Consider the following 21782-nt stretch of genomic DNA (forward strand, 5'->3'; position numbering starts at 1 on the left):
AAAGGATGAAATATTAAAATCAATTCAAAAGAGCAATGAGTGCTGTGGGCTGAAATAAGCATAGTTCGTTATGGAAAATATTACTAAGGAGTATTAAATTATTTAGTTGGGTAGTTCATGGACACAAAATTAAACATCAGTTTGAAATCTTGCTAAATTTACATCAACAAAGACTAGTTACCGAATTACAGGGTAAGATAAAAAAAACTAAAAAAAAAAATATAAAGAAAGTCAAACACCATAATTTTTACATATCTTTTTTTTAAATTTTATTGAATGAAATCAAAAAATGTCGAAAATAGCATAAAATTTTAGAATAAGTTTAGATTTGTTCGAATTGGTCACCTTTGGCACGAATTATGGCCTTCAAACGGCCAATGAAACAGTCACAAGCTACCCGAATGTTGCTTTGCGGTATTTTCGTTCATTCCCGGCGAAGCACTTGCTTGAGGTGATCGACACTTTGGTATTTTTTAGTGCCAACCTTGCTTTCCAAAATACTCCAGACACAATTGTCTAACGGATTGGTATCCCGAGATTTTTGGGAATGAAGCCAAGAACCTCATTTTGTAACCATTCTTGGTTGGAACGTGCTGAGTGCGATGGTGCTGAGTTCTGTTGGAATGTTTGCGTGCCCAAGGCTTTAATACACCCTCCAGAATATTTTCGCGATAATATTCAGCATTTATTCTGATGCCACGGTCGATTAAAACGAGCGGAGACCGACAATCGGCTGTTATGGCGGCACACACCATCACCATAGCCGGCGCTTGAGTTCTGGTTTTGGCCGGCGCTAGAGTCCATCTGACCTCTTTGGCAAGTAAACACGATCATTTTGTTTGTTTACAAACTGCTGGACAACGAATGTTTTCTCATCGGAGAAAACCAAACTCGGCAGTTCACCACTTTCGGCCAAGCGAAGCATATCTTTAGCTCTTTTGAGTATATTTTCTGTCTGTTGCGGTGTAAGTTCTTTCACTTTTTGGAATTTCAATGCTTTACCTCGAGCTCATTTCTTAATATTTGCCGAATGGAATATTGCGATATGTCCAGCTCACCAGCCATTTTTCGGCCACAGCGACGCGGGTTTCGATCAAGTCGCTTCTTTTCGATCCATTTCTGCTGATGTTGCTGTTTTCTTCCGTCCACTTCCTTGACGTCGGGCTACGCTACCAGTATCACAGTAACGAGCGATGGTACAAGACACAAAAGATTTATTCACATTTAAATACTGGAGTGCTCTAACGATAGTCACTTGTGCTTTTCCAGCCAAATATAACGAAATAACATTATCACGCTTGAATTCCATCACGGCATCTGGATATTTTCTATTTAATAATTGGCCCCGATTGTTGAAGAATTACTGATATAATGTCAACTCGCCCTTAAGATTCAATGTGACCCCGTGTCCTTAATCTAGAATTGGTTTCTTGCTTCTCGACGTTTGCCATTGAAATTCGTGAATCGAAAATCCTATTTTCGACTAATTGTCCTTAAGTATATAAAATCTATATATTTTTTCCAACGTTGAAGTTGTAAGAGTGATAAAGAAATTTCAGTTTTTTTTTCAGCATAGAACAAATTCTTTAAAAAAATAATATAATTTCTCAAAAACTATTTGTGGACAAAAAAGTAAGACTCCTTGGGCGAAAACAATAATCGACATATCTAAATTCAATAAAAATATATACAAAAATATTGTTAGCTGCATAACCTAAAAATGTAAAGCAATGAAATTCTAGCCATAGAAATCTAGTAATTTTTTAGCTACTAACACATTCACAGCTACCTAATACATACAGAAAAATAATAACTACTACAGCAACAAACCTATATTTTGCCACATAAATCAAAAGTATTCAAATAATGAATGAATTAATATCTATTTAACTTTTTTTATAAATACAATTACTTATATTAATATCTTCGAATTTTCTGTACGCCTACTTAGATTTGAATTCATATCACCCAACTGATTAATTTCAGGTTAATCTCACTGCCGGAGCGGAAGAACCCCCCTCCAAAGTTAGTTTATGTAACTCTTTTCTATTTCTCTCTTCAGATTTTGTCAACGCTTTTAGATTTAGAAACTGCTCTCTTGTTTGCACAAAACTTTTGGCACGGCTTAAAACAATTTAAACACTTCTTCATTAGTTTAATTCATTTCATTAGCGCTAGATTCGTATCTATCTGTAAATTATTTTGACATCTGTTTTGTTAATTGAAAATATTCGTAAGCGAAATAATATTCGTAAATCTTTAATATTTTATTGAAATTTCTTACAGCTTGATAAAATAAAATTTATATAAAAATGAAAAAAAAACTTTAGGAATTACGCTACGCGTAGAACTGCTTATGTCGTACTTTAATTGTTGTTGCTGTCATAACCTCATAAATATGCTATCAATTCTAGTTTTCATCTTACCATACATAAATTATTTTTTTCGAGACCGCCATTTAAAATATCGAAGGAAATGCCTATTTTTAGCAATAAGAGAAAAATGTAGATATACGATTCACAGAAAAGTTTTATTCTGCTTGGATATAATTATATTTACAAGAGCAAAACGATGCTATAACTTTGAGATACAATTATGAAGAACTAATGATGCATTACGAGGTGGTAAAAGAACATCGTGACGAAATCAGAACTTTCGAAACGGAATTTATACTGATATTTCAAAAAAATAATCCTTGAAGAGAACAAAGTAATATTTGTGCATTCATCGTTAAACTCGCTCGTGAGAGAACTACTTCGCCGGAAAGACTGGTAAACGTTTTAAAAATACATCGTTGTCCATAAAAACTAAAACGTTCGAAATGATGCCACAATTTTTTCCCGACAAAATTTGTCACTTAATTATATTATATGTTTTATATGTAAATATACTTTAAATTCTCTCAAATCTCCCTAAAAAATAACTTTTTTGGAGATATATCCAATTCTGAGATCTATTTAATATATTTCTACGAATATATATTACGGCTGTGGAGAACAAGTATTACAAATCGGATGAACAATATATATTGGAGCTATAGCTAGCACCAATTTTTACATACTTTTTTTCTAGGCTCAATTTAGTCATTTGGGGCACAATAAACGGCAAATCGGACGAAGATATATATGGAAGTTATATCTAAATTTTGACCGATTATCTCCAATTCCAATAGGGACTTTTAATAGACTTTTACTTTGTTTATAAAAATACATGGACAGATGAACATGCATAAATCGACTCAGAATGTGATTCTATGCAGATCATCAAAAGGAACTATGGGTCTATCTCATTCTTTTTTCCTGTAACAAAAAATGCACAAAGACATAATACTCGATATGGTTTTTTTCAGTTTTGCAGTTTCTTCGTTTTGACTTTTTACTGTAAAAAACGGGAATACGGTTTTAAGGTTATATATTATTTTGAGAGATAAGTGCAGATAATAGCTAAGAAATGCGTGATGTGGCAAATCTTGACAATCTCTTAAAACATTTTAAATATTTGCCCATGACGTGGGTTCCAAGAAGTAGAGAGCGACAAGAGAGTGATTTTAGGCCACCAACAATATTGATCTTCCGTTATTTCCTAATATCTCTGTATAACCCAACAAATAATTACGGGGGAAATCGGAGTTAGTGAAAGAAGAACTAAAAATAGATGACACATGTTCGGGCGTTTTGAAAGTTTTCTTAGCAAAGTAATTTAATTATTTCACATTTCTTGAAATATTATTGTTAATAATACCATGATTATTTTGGTCAGAAATGTTAACTCTCAAACTAGTACTTTTGGTATTTTTTTCAAAATATAGCTAAAAACTACCTATAAACAGGATCGTAGAAAGTCAAAATATTCTACTAAATTATTAATCATATAGTTCTACTATACATCAAAAATCTAAATCTTAACTAAAGAATTCATAAATATTAAAATACATTTTAGAGTTAAAGCTCTACTGCAAATGAGTTTATGCAATATTCTCCAACAAACAATCGTTTCAGAAGGATAACGCCAAAAACCAAAATATTCTTGATTAGATTTCACTATACGTCGCCGGTGAAAAGAAAATTCTTTTCTCCTTACATATCAAGCAAATATTTGCACCAATGTTGCCAAAAAACGCGAAAATATTTATTATTTTTTAATTAATATTTCCACGCCCTTACCTATCTGGTGGTGGATTAAGGCAGTCCTTCTCGGCAATCACATTTCCCGTAATATTTCTTTGTCTGCGTTTAGTCTGGCATCCGGCTTTATTGGTAAAAATGTCAGGCAACTTATCATCGCGTAGATTTCGATTTTGAAATAATGTCATAAAGCCCTGCTCAGATGTTACCCTTATTGACGCACTCCGACGTGTTGTTATGTATTCGAAATAAATTTACAAACTCGTGCTAAATATAATCCAATGGTCATCCAAAATGCTCGACCTTTTCCCTGTCCCTAACTCTCTCCTCATGTTGATAGCCTGCAAAATCAGGAAAATTTTATTTTATTTTTTTAGTTAATTAGAACCCATAAATTTACATCTCCATAACAGTAGGCTTTTATTATGTTGCAAAATTTCGTGAGGGTCGAACGATAATTACGACCTGTATATAATACCTTTAACACATAGTGTTGGGGGGTGTAGAAAAACTTCAGAAAGTGTACAATTCAAAATTGTAAGTCAAATTTAAACCAGTAAAGAAAGTCCTAAAGTCGGGCGGGCCGACTTTATGATACCCTATACCACTTTGCTAATTTAGTAGAGCTCCACATAACAATTAAAAGATTTTTTTGCGAGAATTTAATCATACACGCTATCAAAGGACTAAATATGCCGAAGCATTTGTATCTTTTAAATTCGGACTTGTATTGCCCATTTGGTGCAAAATTAATTTGAAATCAGATAAAGATATATGTGGGAGCTATATCCAAATCTGAACCGATCTCGATAACATTTGGCAAAGATATTTCTGAGCTATATTTGTTATATATTTCCTTGAATATCGTTGTTACGGAGTGCATATTACGGCTGTGGGTAACAAATACAACAAATCGTATGAAAAATATATATGGGAGCTATAGCTATATCTGAACCGATCTTCACCAAATTTGACATACTAGCTTCTAGACTCAATTCGGTGGCATGTGCCAAATTCCATACCATTTGGGGGACGTTTGGTGTACAATAAAAGGCAAATCGGACGAAGTTATATATGGGAGCTATATCCAAATCTGAACCGATCCCGATAAAATTTAGCAAAGGTATTTCTGAGCTGCATTTGATATATTTTCCCAAATATTGTTGTTACAGAGTGCATATTACGGCTGCGGAGGACAAAAATAACAAATCGGATGAACAATATATATGGGAGCTATATCATACAATATATATAATAAATGCGACCTGCATTTTGTTCACACGAATACATGAACAGACGGACGGACGGACAGACATGCATAAATCAACTCAGAAAGTGATTCTATGGAGATCCTCAAAAGTAACTGTGGGTCTATCTCGCTTCCTTCTCCATGTTACAAACAAACGCACAAAGACATAATACCCCTACCACTATGTGGTGTAGGGTATAAAAATCGCATGCTGTTAAAAGTATGGCAACTATTTAAAAAATGTAACAAAAAATATTCACATTTTTAATGGCATATTTTTACGCGATTTTCTTTTTCTGGCAAGAGACCATTCAGAATTGATGAGAATTGTGAAAATCAGTCCAGCGGTTCTTGACTTATAAGCGGTCTAACTAACAGCACCTTCTTTGATATATGAGATTATATATAATTTGCTATATATGAAATCTCTTGGATATGAGCATCAATGTAACGGTCAGAAGTGACATTTTCTTGTATTTGTGATTTCGTTAGGATTAAAAATAGCCGCGGTTTAGTGCCTAAGTGCCTAGCCTTAAACTCTAACTCCATGCAAAATTACGCAGTATCGCTAAACTGACCAATAATTCAGAAACATCTTATCGAGAAAAAACGTATCATCTATGTCTCAATGTGATAGAGATGGCATATGGAACACTTAAGCATGACTCTTACCCAATACACTTATCGATGCAGGGTTGGCAGCAGAATATTCAGTAGGTGTGCATTAACACCTAAAACAACTCCAGTATTTTAAGTCGATTTCAAAATAGCTGTCATATAAAAGAGTAAAAATTCACTTCTGCCTTGCCCTTCCCCCTGATTGACACCCACGCCGTACGTTAATATTTCTGCTACTTTGCAGGGGATTTCGGTACAATGTTAGACTGCAGCCTTCCGGACGGATGTCCTTGTCTTGGTCCTTCCTGCTTTTATCCCTCTCGTCAGTCATACATTTAACTGATTTCAGATCTGACATCTCTTTCACACACATGTACATAGAACTTTTAAATTATGTATAACCTTTTAGACTTCTTGAATATATCGAGGATAATTTTACTGATTAATGATTCAGCCTTTTTATTGAATTCAAATTCCACATATTAAACGTCAACTTTATTACATAAATAAAGTATAAAAGGACGTAAAAATTAAAAAAAAAAATCAAATATTTTTTTAAACAGACGAAACGCTTTCATATGATAAATTATTAAAACCAAATCACTTATGTTTTAGCCATCTACTATAACCATTTCATTCCAATTGAATTCTTCAAGTATTATTGAATTCTTCAAGTATTATCCATGTGTCTTGAAATTTCAACTTCATTATTAAAATATGTAATTTTTTGAATATTTAATCGCAAGAGTAGATTTTCTACAGTTTGTATTTTTTTTCAATCGAACTTTAGTTTATTTAGCATGCCATATAATGCAACAATGTAATCTCTCTAAAATTTAAAGTTTATATTGAACGAAATATTCATCATACATCTATGAATGTATTTGAATGTCAAATGTGTTCTTTTTTTACAATCGAAGCATTCTATGTGGTTATTGGGTCATTTAATTTCCATTGGTCCGCCCGAATAGTTAAATAAAATTTGTAAATAATATTTGCTTCAGTGTATTATATTCGTCAATATACATATCTATTTGCCACTGCTTGAGCTCAGTGATTTTTTTTAATTTCTAATTTTTATTAACACTTTAATTTTTTTATTTTTGTTATTTTCTTCGGAAACAATTAAAACAAACAGGTATCTCTGACAGACTCCGATCCATCGCAATTTCGTGATTTTATTCACAACACCGACTACGAAATTAAGCAGCATCAGCCACTACGATTAAAGAAGAAGGTCTACGAGTTCTACACAGCACCCATAACGAAATTCTGGGCTGACTCGGTAAGTAGTTTATAAAATTTTACATCGATTTTCACTGAGAGTAAGGTCCTAAAACCCTTTTGACTAACAGAAGTCCCCGAATATATTGTGAAGATCAGTTGGAACACTTTGTAAATACAGGGTAGTCCAGAAAGATCGAGGTGGTAAACTTTTATTTAAGACATATTTGTCTATCTTTTTTTTTAATGCAGTACATTTATATGGAATATTTTAAGATTAGTTATTAAAAATGATATCCCGCAAGTGGTGACCATTTTTCCATCATCAAATGTGCTCTTTCCTACACATTTGCCATGACCTTTTGTAAAACTTCCGGTGTTATATTTTTAATTTTGTCTCGAAGGGTTAGGGTTAGATTAAAGAGGGGCGATTCAATCGCCACATGTCCTGGTGGACATGCACTTAAGCCAGTTTAGGTTTGTTGTGCGCAGTTTAAAGTCTATTATATTTGGAATTCAGTTGCCTTAACAAAATTTTCTTAACTGTTTTTTAATTAACCATGATTTGATTAAGTTCTGGTATGGAGTCGTCCCCTAAATATTGCGATCGAATATTTGCAACCGTTGGGCATTGGCAGAGGAAATCCTGCAATGTTTCGTCATCTTCCCCGTATGTCCCGAATATGCTGTTATCTGCACATCCAATTTTATACAGATGTGTTTGTTGGCCCAGGTACCGCCTAAGAATGCCTCTTGCCCCTAATCTCTTTCTTACCTAGTGAGAAGTAAGAGCCGCCCAAAGGGTTTTTGTGTTTTTCCCTACGCCTTCATTGTTTCATAAGGATATGTGGGCATTTTTCCGATTTCCTTAACTCTAGCTTACTACTATAAGTTTATTATTGCTAATTCCCTGTATGTTTTGGCGAGAGAGTTTGCTTTATTGTTACCTCTAACTCCCACATGACCTGGTACCCATATAATGCGTACTGAGCCCTGTTGAGAATAGTTGTTAAGCGAGTTTATGCATTCCAAATCAGTTAACAGTTTTGGATTTTATAGCGATCTTACTGTTAGGACCTTCACGGTGGACGGTCTCTTGATAGCATTAAGCTAGTTCAGACACTCTGCCAATTTCGTCTCGAATATTGGTTTTAATTCCTCAAGGCATATTAAGATAAACATTCCCTATTAATAACCCCAAAGGAAAAAGTCTGGAGCTTTGAACGCGAAGGCCGATTAAAATTGAATCTACGCGAAATTATTTCTTCACCAAAGATGTTGCGTATAAGTGTCATTGTGGCTTGTCTGCGTGCACTGTTTTGAAAGTTTTCCACGACAGGCCTTACAAAAATTTCCAACATGACCCGACATCGATCACCTCGTTCATTTTCAATAAATAAGAGCCTTTCTGAAAAGACACCGCTCCAAACGGTACACTTAACTGGGTGTAATTGTCGTTGATGAAGTACTCTCAGGCTTTCCGTAGCCCATGTCGTACAGTTTTGCTTATTAACGAATTCATTTAATTGGAAATTGGTTTTATCGCTCTTAACTAAGTTTCGAATAAAATTAGGATTCTCTTGTGATTTTTGCTGAAAATAAATTGCATAGTCAAGTTACTTCAGGTTATGTTTCGGAGTCTATTTTTGCTGAATTTATATGGAAACATTCTTATGGTATGCAACATTCGTTGCAGCGAAGCTCTTGAGAGCTGTGTTGAACGTCTCCTGATTGATGTTTCTGGATACTCACCTGTATATTGTCAAACATGTGGAAAGTTCGAAGTCTGCCGAAACCTGGAAGATTCCTTATTGCCCCTTCTTGTCAAACATTTGCAACTAGACAATTTATTGGTGACTGAAAAGGTGCACATTAAATTATAAATTGTCCAAGTATTTTTTGCAAAATACTGAAACAAAAAAAAATTATATTAAACAAGTTTTTTCTGTGCCGCTGTGTATCAAAGTTCGTATGTGTCGGTTATTTTGTTTGTTAGAATTAATAATAGATGATTTCATTTTACAACTCAGACGTCAATCATCATTCACAGCAAAATTCTTGCCGTCAAATATCCCATTGCCAGGTAATTTAAACAAACTACATTTTCCATCAACAGTAGACAAAAGTGTTTTTTGCGATTTTTTCATAGTTGAAAAACGAATTGTACTTATAAAAATACTTTTTGTCATTATTTTTGGATAGCTGGTAAGACTTAATGTATGATGTTGCCAAGTGTCTGCCAAATGTTTACTCCTTTCGTGAAAAACATTTTTCGCTGTGTAGTGAAAGTGTTGACATTTGACATTGACATTTTTCACCCGAATTTCGGATAATATTATCCAATCAAATTCTAGATTTTAGACGTCTGCCTTGCCCAAAACTCTCTATTTTTTGTAAAATCATCTGGTTCATAGTTGTGACCTGTACAGCGATTGCAAAATCAGTTTTTTTGTCCATTTCATATCTTAAATACCTCGACCTTGGAAAAAAACTTTTATGTGATCATAATTGCTGCCTGGAATTTTTAATAAAGTTTTTAATGGTCGGACAGACAGATAGACAATGGGACAATAGGCAAATTTAAAGATGAGTCTAAGATCAAAAATTTAATGTGCTAGAAACTATAGGGCTAAAATAGGCCCTCTCAACATAATGATGAAAATGTTTTCTTGTTTGGTCCAAATACTGTCATTATTAATTCTCATGTAATAAGAATTCTAACATCTTTCATATCTTTTTAACAGATCGCTTACATGTTTTTCCTGGGAATGTTCACATTTACGGTTCTGGTGAAAATGGAACCAATGCCCCGATGGCAAGAAATATATTCCATAGCTTATATTACTACCTTAGGTTTTGAAAAAATCCGTGAAATTGTCTCCTCCGAACCAGTTGCCATTACGTAAGTCTCTTTGCTTTACATTTCCTTGGGCGAATCATAATTTATCTCTTTTGAAATTTTCTTGCAGACATAAATTTTCCGTATGGGCTTGGAATATGTGGAATCCGTGTGATGGAGCTGCTATAATACTTTTCTTTATTGGCCTTTCGCTGCGATTTCGACCGAACACAATGGACATTGGGCGAGTTATCTACTGCGTCGACAGCATCTACTGGTATTTGCGAATACTAAACATCTTGGGTGTTAACAAATACTTGGGTACGCAATGGGTTAATCTATTTTCTTTGTTCACATTTTAATTGATTTTCCATGCTGTAGGTCCTCTCGTTACAATGATGGGCAAGATGGTCAAGAACATGATTTATTTTGTTGTCTTATTGGCTGTGGTTTTGATGAGTTTCGGCGTTAGCAGACAGGCCATACTCTTTCCAAACATGGAACCAACATGGCGTCTATTCCGAGAGGTAAGATTTCAATGAAATTTCTAAGACCCTCTGAACAATCCTTTAGGAGGTGTGTGGGAGTGTGTGTGCGTGTGTGTATGTATATATTTTTTGGACATGAATGTGTTACCTGATCATCATTCTGATTTGATAAGATTTGGTAAATAACATAAATACACACGCCAAATAACATACGTACAAGACATATGTATATTCTGCAGTGAGCAAGAATGTAGTGTAAAAAAATAAGAATGAAATTGAACAAATTATTTTATTTTTTATAATTTTATACAACATTTTCATTAATCAGACATAAATGCATGGACATGTCTTCTTACGAGTCAAATACACAGTTTCTCCTTCTATTACAACTTAAGAACACGCTTTTGTGAAAGTTATTGTTTCATCGATTCATAAATTTAATGATTGAAAACACTTACTAAGAATCCAATCAAACTCAACCAGCCGCTCAGATGTAACATGTCGATTCGAGTTGCTGATACGAAAGGAAAAAGTGGTGAGCAAACACGAATCTATCGAAGCTCTCTTTTCGCAATCAAACAGCTCACAATTGAATTGTTCATATTGGAACAATCGGCTCGGTATGATCGATTTGATTTTTTTTTTAGAGTGAGTGATTTGATTAATACACATAAGAATCTGAGTGAAATATTATCTTGTTCTTTTACTTAGCATTTCATAACTAACAGAAGTTCCAACTAAGCAAATCGGTACAAATGGTATTCAATAAACAAACAATTTTAATTTTATTTGGGTTTTTGGAAAATTAGACTTCAGTTGTTTTTATCTAAAAAAGGAAAACATTAGTTTAAAAAAGGAACACATTTATGGTATTCAATAACCCAAAAATATTTAAGCATTTTTATGGATTCTACAATATAGGCCAATATGTTCCACAAAAACTTCAAATTTTCGGTTGCCAGGCCGTGTGAGTTTCCACTTGCAATTCTTTCTGTTGCACAGTTGTGATTGCTCTCTTCAACTCAGGTGTGTGATCAACTTAACGCTTTCAAACGCTCATATTTAATTACAAGTACAGTTATTCAAACTTATTGTTCGATTCGATCAGATGCGAATATGATCTTTTCTTGCAGTTCAAGTCAAACGACTGCATTAACAAAAATCATTTAAGAAATCGATATCGATCATACTCGTTACATTACTCTTTACTCATTATGAAGCGTCACAATAAAAATCAGATCGATTATAAAAAAAAAATTATATCACGCTCCAATACATATTGGGCCACTATGCATTAGTACCAAATTTAATACCACAGGAATATTTCATGTACAGGGTGAGATAAAAAACTGCAACAAAGTCAAACGCCATAATTTTTATGTCGGAAATAGCATAAAATTTTAGGAAAAGTTTAGATTTTTTCGAATTGGTCACCTTTGGCACGAATTATTGCCTTTAAACGGCCAATGAAACCGTCACACGGTGATCGAATGTTGCTCTGCGGTATTTTGACCCATTCCGGCGAAGCGCTTGCTTGAGGTGATCGACACTTTGGTATTTTTTAGTGCCAACCATGCTTTCCAAAATACTCCAGGCGCAATATTCCAACGTATTGATATCCGGAGATTTTGGTGGGCATGATGCTGAGTCCTTCTGGAAGGTCTGCGACAAAAATGTTTGCGTGCCCAAGGCTTTAATACACCCTCCACAATATTTTCGCGATTATATTCGAATTTATTCTGATGCCACGGTCGATTAATACGAGCGGAGAGCCACCATCGGCTGTTATGGCGGCCCACACCATCACCATGGCCGATGCTTGATTTCTGGTGGCCAACCGATCGTGCACATTTTCAGCTGACTTCTTTGGCAAGCAAACGAGATCATTTTGATTGTTTACAACACGAGCTATTTTTCGGCCACTACGACGCGGGTTTCGATCAAGTCTCTTCTTCACTTTTCGAACCATTTCTGCTGATTTGCTGCTTTCTTCCGTCCATTTCCTTGACGTCAGGCTACGCTACTAGTATCACAGTAACGAGCGATGGTACAAAACACAAAAGATTTATTCACATTTAAATGCTAGAGTGCTCAACGATAGCCACTTGTGGTTTTCCAGCCAAATATAAAAAAATCATACTACCACGCTTGAATTCCATCACGAATTAGTTTTTTTTTTTCTGGAAAATTCTCACCAAAACGCTTTTGTACGCTTGTAAATAATATAATGAGCTGTCACTGGAATAATTTTAACAGTTGTCGGACGAGCAGTCTGAAGTTGATTGAAGTTTTTTCATCTCACCCTGTATTTGTTTTAGCATTTCAATACAATGTATTCAGATTATTATGCTCTGAACTACATACAAGCAAATTATATACATAATTTGATCGGACAAAATAGGCTTCATTATGGCTCATTAAAAAGCTTCACCAAAAAATTATTTCGATTATTGAAATATTTTTTCACGGCTTCCCATGTATGTGGAACCACTGGACATTTTTTATAAAGCTCACATACATATATATAAAAAATAAAGTAATTAAAAGAAATGTCTCTTCACACCGAATTTCGAATAATCCTGCTCTAAAAATACACCCAATACATACTTTCGTGGAAGTTAAACCCTTAAGATTTTCATGCGACAACATATCGGTCTGTTTTAATGGGGGGAAATGATTTAAATCATGGGACAATATTCTATTTATTACGTTCGACATGGCAATTTTCAACTACAGTTGTGATAAAATGATATTCAGTTAATGGAGTACATACACATTTATTTTTAGATTTTTTTATTTGGATGCATTGACGTCGTGATTAGAAATTATATTGCATTTGCATTTAAACTAATTAATAACACTTGTTTTTATCTTTTATATCTCTCTTTTTCCTATCTCATGGTATCTAATCGACGTGACTTCATTTCATTCACAACAAATCATTAAAAAATAAAAACAAACAATTTCTTTGTGGTGTATTTAAAAAAATATATATTTTGTGTGTTTCTCTTTTTCGTTGGATGTACATTTAAATGTGATATTTGATGGACTATCGAATAAAATTCACACACACGCACACATACGGACGCTTGTACATATACGAACGTAGGTAATAGCAGGCTCCATTGTGGCACCAGGATTTTTAGGCGCCATCGGTCATGGTAGTCGCGCACACAACGCTCGAGATCCAACTGGAAGTGGACACTCGTCATCCTACCACCGCGGTCATTACGGCGCAACATCAACCACTACAACAAACTTGCACGCCAATTCGACATCAACAACTCACCATGCCACAACATCGGGTCAGATCTTGCAGAGATCTGAACTCTTGAACAACCTCACCGGCCAACAATTATCGAATGTAAAGAAGTCTCCTCTTTACAGTTTCCTCTCTTTTTTTGCCTTGGAATGAACGCCAATAGATTGGCCAAATATTTGGTGTTGTGCTAGCATCGTGATACTCCTCTATCCCTCTTCAGTTTCCACTTTCTTTTTCTATTTTGTATTCATCTTAATTTCGGTCCTAAGCGGCAACTAGTTGTCTTACCTTATAATCTATTCCTAAAAAACAAAAGCTGAAGAAATAACATTGTTTTTCTTGAGTTTCTTCCTTTTGAAGCTTCTGGAACGTTATCTCATTGTAGCTGTGCCCTCCCTAACCAGCCACCGCCACTTTAGTTACTCCTTGATTTTTATTCGTCTCTTTCTTTTTCTCTTTCTCTTCTCTTCTGCCTATTCAAAGGACAACTAAATACTTATTTAATCCCATTTAGTTTAAGTGTCTAATTTAGACTTTTCCCCAAAGAAACAAAAGATAATCTAATGCATGACTAATCCTCTATTCGTAATCTAAGTATGAAGATATGAATATACAATCGAACACGATACTAGGGCAATGATTTCTAATAGTCCCCTTATTTTGGCCTTAAATCGCAATGAATTAAGCTTACCATAGACGCGTTCGACTGTATATATATTCGTAAGAATATATTTCTTTGTATATATAAATACATGTATTTATGTAAAATGAATGTGTATGTACTCTACTTTGTATTATTCCATAATAATAATAATAATAACAACATCAACAACAACAACGAATAAACCATGGCTAGGAAGAAAATCAAATGCACGCCATAGCGAAGAAATCGTATACTAGATGCGTTTCAAAACCGAAAGCAAATATTTTTGTGACTCTCGAATATTGAAGTTCGTTTTTATTTTCTTTTTTCAACCAAAAATACATACATACATATGTAGACTGTCTGCTTTTAGCTCTTCTTCTTCCTACAGAAATGCATACAAATATTGCTGTCAAGACCATCTGTCAAAGATACCAAAAAAAAAGGATTGTACAATGGCTTTAATAACAATACCAAAGAACAAAAAAACATAATTTAGTTGCTTGTCATACAAACTCCTATACTCAATGTTGTATGCCTATAAATGTCGGTGTGTGTATGTGTGTGTGTCGGTGTGTACAACAAGTGCATGTGTCATATATTAATTAATTTAATTGACAATATTTTCATTGTTTTTCCAGGTCACCTATCAGCCATACTTCATGTTGTATGGTGAAGTGTTTGCGGATGACATTGATCCACCATGCGGAGAAAATCCAGGACAAACCGCTTGTGTCACAGGTTCGTTATATTAACACTATTCTAATTAAACTGCAACGCATAGGAGTTTAAAAGAGTGCGAGAAGTGCAAACCAAACATCGAGGGTATTTCTTTTTGTATTTGATATTTGAAGTTAAAAAAGTAGAAAGAAAAGAATTAATTAAAGCAAACCTTGGAAATGTTTTAGACATATGTTCATACTAGTTATTATTGACATTCCATTCCATAAATTATTTGATATTCCATTATTCCTCCATGTCTCTTTGATCAAAGAATATGTCCCACTTGATTCAAACTTGGTATATCATAATTTTACACTGAGCGACTAAATTCAATTTTTTTTATAAACACAGGAAAGCCACAGTTAATTACGGAATCAGAGTTGTATAGGCATTTTAAAAATTTACATCCAAAAAAAATAATCTTAGTAGAGGGGAGAGTTCCAACATCTTCCACATTTTTCTTATCAATATTTCTTAAAATCCTGACGTATTAGGTACAGAGTGTCTTCAGCGCTATTACTCATAACAATACGCGGATTCTATCGGTTTTAGGCCTCAAGCGAGTCATCTGAGCTGCCTTTAAACAGGATAGTAACAAATTACAATATTCTGAAAATTTTTATCAGGTCAGAGAATACATCAAAACTCTAAATCTTACACAAATACCAAGAAATTACAAAAATTAAAAACACATTCAAGGGTTGAACTCGTACTTCTACGAGCTTAGCCGAAATTCTCCTGCAAAAATATTCTTCAATATGTCTCTAAGCAAAAGAAATGTGTATATTCAATATGTACCATAAAAATATCGTAATTTTTTATTTTCGACAAATTTAGAACCTTTTCCGAATTTTATACAACTTTTCTACAAATTCTGTGCAATAGCCAATCTGGGCTATAGAAAACTTTAAACCACAGGTTGGTAGATGAAACACCAAAAGAGCAGTGAGTTTCCAAGACCAAATTTGTCAGTGCTTTTATATAGCCTTAACCATTGACGAAGGGACCCCAAAGTTTTGAACTACTTTCGGAAACATTGAATATAGAGCTTTGAAAGTTTTTAGAGAACTCAGGATTCCTTTAAGAATCAATAGATTAAAAAATGGGCAAAGTCGGTTCACATCCATACCAGAGAGCTGCAACGAGTATGATTGATTGCTCAAACGAGAGAAAAATTAATTCACTCACATGAGTGATTCGATAACGAACTAACGTTGAATTGGGACGATAGTCTCGGATGAGTAAATTCGTTTTGATTCTTCTTTGTAGAGTGAGTGATTTGATTGGAACACAGAAGATCGAACCTGAGCGAAATCCTATATTGTACTTGTATTAAGCATAGCATATCTAAAAGCAGCCCTCGTTAAATAAATTGGAAAAAAATATTTTTTAACACACAGAAAAATTATAATTTCATTTGAGTTTTTGGTATATTAGACAAAAACTAAAAGAGTGCTGGACAAGAGTAGAAACTACTCAATTTCAAATTCGAGCGAGTTTTTCGGAGGTCTAGTATTGATGTTTACTTAAATGTAATGAGAGATGATATTGTGGAATATTTTGACCTTATATAACAAATTTGAAGAAATCTTAATCCGAAAAATTCAAAAATGTGTTGCATAGTGTTATTTTCAAATTAAGTATAAGTTCTAATATGGGCAATTACGGACCACTTCTTCCTGTACAAATCAATCAAGCCTTGATCTTGTCACAACAAAATAGTCATTACGAATCGGGACATTGGCAGGAATTGTGGATTTTTCTTAAACAAGTTTAAAGCGTTTATGTAATATGTAGAATTAGAAAATGTTTTTTCTAATATCCTTCTGAACAAATTCGAATTATTAGAACATCCTGTGGCTGAAGAATAGTGTTTTGAATACTTTGAATTTTCATTTGCCATACATTGTCAATGCATTGGTATTTTATCTATCGGAATATTGATAAAAACAAATCCCTCATTTTTTCCTCTCATAGGTCACTGGGTAACACCCATCACAATGTCAATGTATTTGTTGATAGCAAATATTCTATTGATCAATCTCCTGATTGCCGTTTTCAACAATATTTTCAACGAAGTCAATTCAGTTTCGCATCAGGTAAGTGTCAATAACAGCGCACAGTGTCCACATTGGAGAACTAATGAAATCTGAATTTATTTTAATTCCGACTGCCGTTCCTCAGGTTTGGATGTTTCAACGCTTCACCGTCGTCATGGAATACCAACAGAAACCCGTCCTACCGCCACCCTTTATTGCCTTCTGCCATTTCTACTCGCTGCTCAAGTATTGTATACGCAAAGCCAAAGGTGAGAGAGGGATGAGAAAATTAAGTTTTATTCCCTGTGAGTTTTAATTACCAGCTCCTAAACAAATTTAACCAATAATGTTTCCTTTTTTCACTTTTACTTTTTATGTGTCTGCATTTTGTTGCACTTGTTGTATTGTTGTTGTCGCCTTCGTCTGTAATATCTTACCGCCATGATATGTTGCGCTCGTTAACTTCATTTCCGCGACGATTCGTTCGATATTGCATTTCATCACTCACACACACGAACATATGTATGTCACTGTACGTGTGATGGTCATGATTGCTGCATATCTGGCAATAATTAATCCATCGGCCATCATATTAACATAAATTTACTAACCAATGGTGGTGGTGATGATGATGAGACGATTTTTGGAAAATTCGCATCGAATTCAAATCAATCAAATTCTCGCTCGAATGTTTAAATCAAAATTTCGCCTCTATGGAAATGTCATAACAAAAAAAAAAAAAACAAATCATATATTTAATATTATCGATAAACACACACATTCATATGTAACCAACTACTAACATTGTAAATATAAATAATTGTAATTGATATTCTTTTTCTTTCTTTAATGGATGTCTTTGTGGCTAATTTTTTGAAACGAAATATTCGCTCTTTGATGTTTTGTGGGATATATATGCTCCCTCCATTGCCATTTCAATGTTCGCTCATTCATGCATTCCCTTTGTCACATCTCTCTCTCTCTCCCATCGTCACATGTCCTGGCCACAACACCTTGTCTGTGCTCACATCAAACCACTCACACACACAGGATTGGAAGTACAGCGAGACAACGGTCTTAAGCTCTTCTTGGAAAAGGATGACTTGGAACGTCTGTACGACTTTGAAGAGGAGTGCGTTGAGGGATTCTTCCACGAGCAGGAGATAATCCTAAACCAGTCGACCGAAGAACGCGTCAAAAATACAACCGAACGTGTAGAGACGATGGCCCAGAAAATTGAAGACATTAACCAAAAGGAAAATTTGCAAACAGCCACTGTTCAGGTGAGTTAAACGTGTATGTCGAACATTTACACGCATACACACACAGTTACATGGATATGCGGTCTCTCTGCCGCTGTGTGATAATGACTCTGTCGAATGTCAGTTTGTTTGATGTCAATCCACTTGACATGGGAATGATGAAAACCAAATTTCTCTTTTTATTCTTGTGACCTTTGCATTATGGCCTGTCATTTGCTGTCAAAATGGTGCGTAATAGCATTTGAGCTGTGCAAATATCCGACCGAAAATAGATGTTATCATTTTTCTCACAACGAAATATTAAACTTTCAAATACTCGAACTATGTTGCTTTAAACATTGAATGTCATTTGGGGGCATAACACCTCTAAGCTAAGCTTTGTAAATTTCATCCTAAAGGGAAGCGGAAAGTGGTAACGGGTAAATATATCAAATACAGATCAGAAATATCTTTGCTAAATTTTATCGAGATCCGCACTATCGCACTATCACCATAGCCGGCGCTTGAGTTTTGGTGGCCAACCAAAGGTGCACATTTTCAGCTGACCTCTTTGGCAAGTAAACACGATCATTAAAAATGACAGCAGTCTAAAGTTGGTTGCAGGTTTTTCATCTCACCCTGTAATTTTCAACATAATTCAATATATATAATGAATGTGGGTTTTTATTGACATCCGAAAATTGTCCAATACCCGTTGCATCAATCAAAAAAGGATGTAATCTGAGTTTTTAAATCCTAATTCGTAGAAGACCGCATCCACAATTATTGTTTTTAATTAATGTTTTGAAGTTGCGCTAAGGACATTGTCATAATTTAAGTTTTTATATGCTGGAGGATATTGAGGCCGTTTAAGGCCGTTTTTAAATGTCCCTACTATGGTCGGTTTGTTAACAAAATGCCGGACACTTGCTAGTTAAATGTATTATTGAAACAAATGCGAATTCTGCAGAAGCCTAAAAATAATTAGATTTCGCATTCAACAACAATATATGCCGTTAGGTTTAATCTAAAAATACTAAATTTAATCTAACAACGCTTCTGATTTCAATAAAATATATAAATTTTCTTTAAACTACTTCCTTATTTATTTTTAGAATATTGAATTCCGCATACGCAAAATGGAAGAATCTTCTGAGCAAATACTAAGTCATTTGGCCGTCATTCATCGCTTTATGTCGATGCATATGGGCCAAGAGGATTTGAATGCGTCCAATATGAATATTGGTCCTGGAGATTTGCAGCGGATTCGCACAGTATCAATGTCGGACAACGAAGCTGGTAGCGGAGGTGCTGGTAGTGGCGGCACCGGTGGAGGTGGCGGCTGTTCTGGCGGTGGCGGTCTTATATCAGCTCAAAACAGTCTTCAGGTATCAAGTCAATAGATTTATTGTGTTACAATCTAGAAATTAACTTTTGAAATGTCCCATTCTATAGGTGACCAATAGAAAACGTTTCAATCGTTCGCTCACCGAGGTACGACCTGATGCATACATTTTTGATGATGGAACCCACTTTGAAGTGGTACCTGTACCTGAAGAGCCAGACGAGGTTGTCAAATCTAGAGAAGCTCTCAATGAGCAAGTGGTGCGTAAAGTATCGGTTCAATCAGAATCCGATTCAGACATTTATATACCGCTCTCACAACGACCATCAACATGTGAAACTGTCAAGCGAACCCCCTATGTGACTGTTCGCCAAGACACTGGTGCGAGTACTGAGAGCAAGGACACCCTAACACCCCTGGGTCATGATGACGACCAAACTCTTGTCGGAGAAACTTCCGATGAGACGGGACCAGACATTAACTTTGAAGGTAACTACCAGCATACATTCAGGTTTGTTCATATGTAAATGTTATTAATGTCTTGCAGCTGCCAGGCATCGAGCTATGCGTCAACGCACGGTTTCTTTATGTCGCAGAAATTCTGAGACATGCTCAATAATAGGCGACATCAGTCGCTCTCACATAAGTCTGAATCAATTGCATCTGTCGAGGCGCCAGATGAGTCTGACACACTCAGAGCCGGATAGTGATAAAGAGGGTGCCGCAGGTATGTGTATAGCCCTTTCATTTCTGAACACCCTTGCTCCATTTGTATTTCTCCTCCCCCCACCATTCGAAGACAATACCATCCACACAGATTGGTTAGTTCTTCGAATTATAAGAGATTGACCAATATCCTGATGTAGAGGTATTGCCTTTGAGTTCACTCTGTGTCTCTCTCTCGCTTTATGTTGTAAAGTAACGGTGTGGTGACTGACTCTCTTTCTCTCTCCTTTGTTGTCCTCAATGTTCAGTTCATTCATTCAATCATTCCTTCCCCTCCTTCAATTTCGATCACATTTCCGTGTAAATTTTTTTCTGTAAAAATATGTATTTGAAATTAAAATTTTATTTTTCCCAATCACAATGAAAACGGAAAACGTTTTCTTGTGAACCAAAAAAAAAATAATGAAAATGCAATTTAGGAAAATCGGTTCTGCATGCAAAGCCTTCGAGAAATATTCTCCTGAAATTGCATAGCGAATACACTTCGATTACGGATGAATTAGAGAGTGTTTGCCATATGATTGCCTCGCCCACGGTGTCATTGCCAAGTCACAAGAGTAAGTATTCGATATTGTACAAATGTGTTTATATATGTATCCATAAATATGTATATCAATGAGAGAAACTATTTTGAATTGCTTAATTTAATGTTCAATTTTAGATTGTTGTAAAAACTAACATATCAATTGCTGGCAGGATAATACATTTAAAGTAACATTGAAAAATACTTTTTGGGACACTTTCACTTTTTGTATCACTCTGTATGGAATTAGGAATTATGTCTTCATGCAAATTGTTTTCAGTTCGGGAACTTAAAATTGTAATAAATCTTCAGCACAAAGCATATCGTCTTATATAAATAAATATTTAAAATAATAGAGCGATGAGTGACTGTCTGATTCATCATCGACCAGACGAAACGTCTGATGCTAGAATCTTGAAGCTTTACATCTGTGTATGAATGACATTAATTTGGATTTTTGGAAATTCGAAATGAGTGCACTAAAAGTAATAGAGGGGATAAGATTGATCTAGAATCCTGAAAATTGTAATGAGAGTCCCAGATGGAATGTAGAATAGATGTACTAAAGGGCTTATGGAAAATCGAACTGTAAATGTACTAAAATTACTAAAAACCACGCAATTGTGTACCATTTGTGGATGGATAGAGGTAAAATCTTGACATTTGGTATAGGATTTAAGTTGGGGAAGTAGGTTTGGTAACAGAAGGGGGTGGTTATTGAAATGTGCATTAAGTTTA

At 34.8% G+C, this 21782-nt stretch overlaps 1 protein-coding gene across 8 annotated transcripts in view; it reads left to right on the top strand.

Moving 5' to 3' along the window:
• The window catches only part of LOC101890348 (transient receptor potential cation channel trpm), a 279771-nt gene that overhangs the window by 246512 nt on the left and 11477 nt on the right, over window positions 1–21782 (top strand). For 4 of the 8 annotated variants that reach the window (XM_059126496.1, XM_011297763.3, XM_059126476.1 and 1 more), the window contains 13 exons: window positions 1987–2025; window positions 7130–7276; window positions 9960–10117; window positions 10185–10375; window positions 10436–10581; window positions 15089–15188; window positions 17148–17269; window positions 17355–17478; window positions 18260–18492; window positions 19566–19838; window positions 19906–20284; window positions 20343–20522; window positions 20941–21078. In XM_059126496.1, the coding sequence (XP_058982479.1) occupies window positions 1987–2025; window positions 7130–7276; window positions 9960–10117; window positions 10185–10375; window positions 10436–10581; window positions 15089–15188; window positions 17148–17269; window positions 17355–17478; window positions 18260–18492; window positions 19566–19838; window positions 19906–20284; window positions 20343–20522; window positions 20941–21078 (2230 nt within the window). The remainder of the gene's footprint in view (window positions 1–1986; window positions 2026–7129; window positions 7277–9959; window positions 10118–10184; window positions 10376–10435; window positions 10582–15088; window positions 15189–17147; window positions 17270–17354; window positions 17479–18259; window positions 18493–19565; window positions 19839–19905; window positions 20285–20342; window positions 20523–20940; window positions 21079–21782) is intronic. The other 4 variants (XM_011297757.3, XM_011297758.3, XM_011297759.3 and 1 more) reach the window with 1 other exon arrangement.

Source organism: Musca domestica, unplaced genomic scaffold, assembly GCF_030504385.1.
Source record: "Musca domestica strain aabys unplaced genomic scaffold, Musca_domestica.polishedcontigs.V.1.1 10, whole genome shotgun sequence".
Lineage (NCBI taxonomy): Eukaryota > Metazoa > Arthropoda > Insecta > Diptera > Muscidae > Musca > Musca domestica.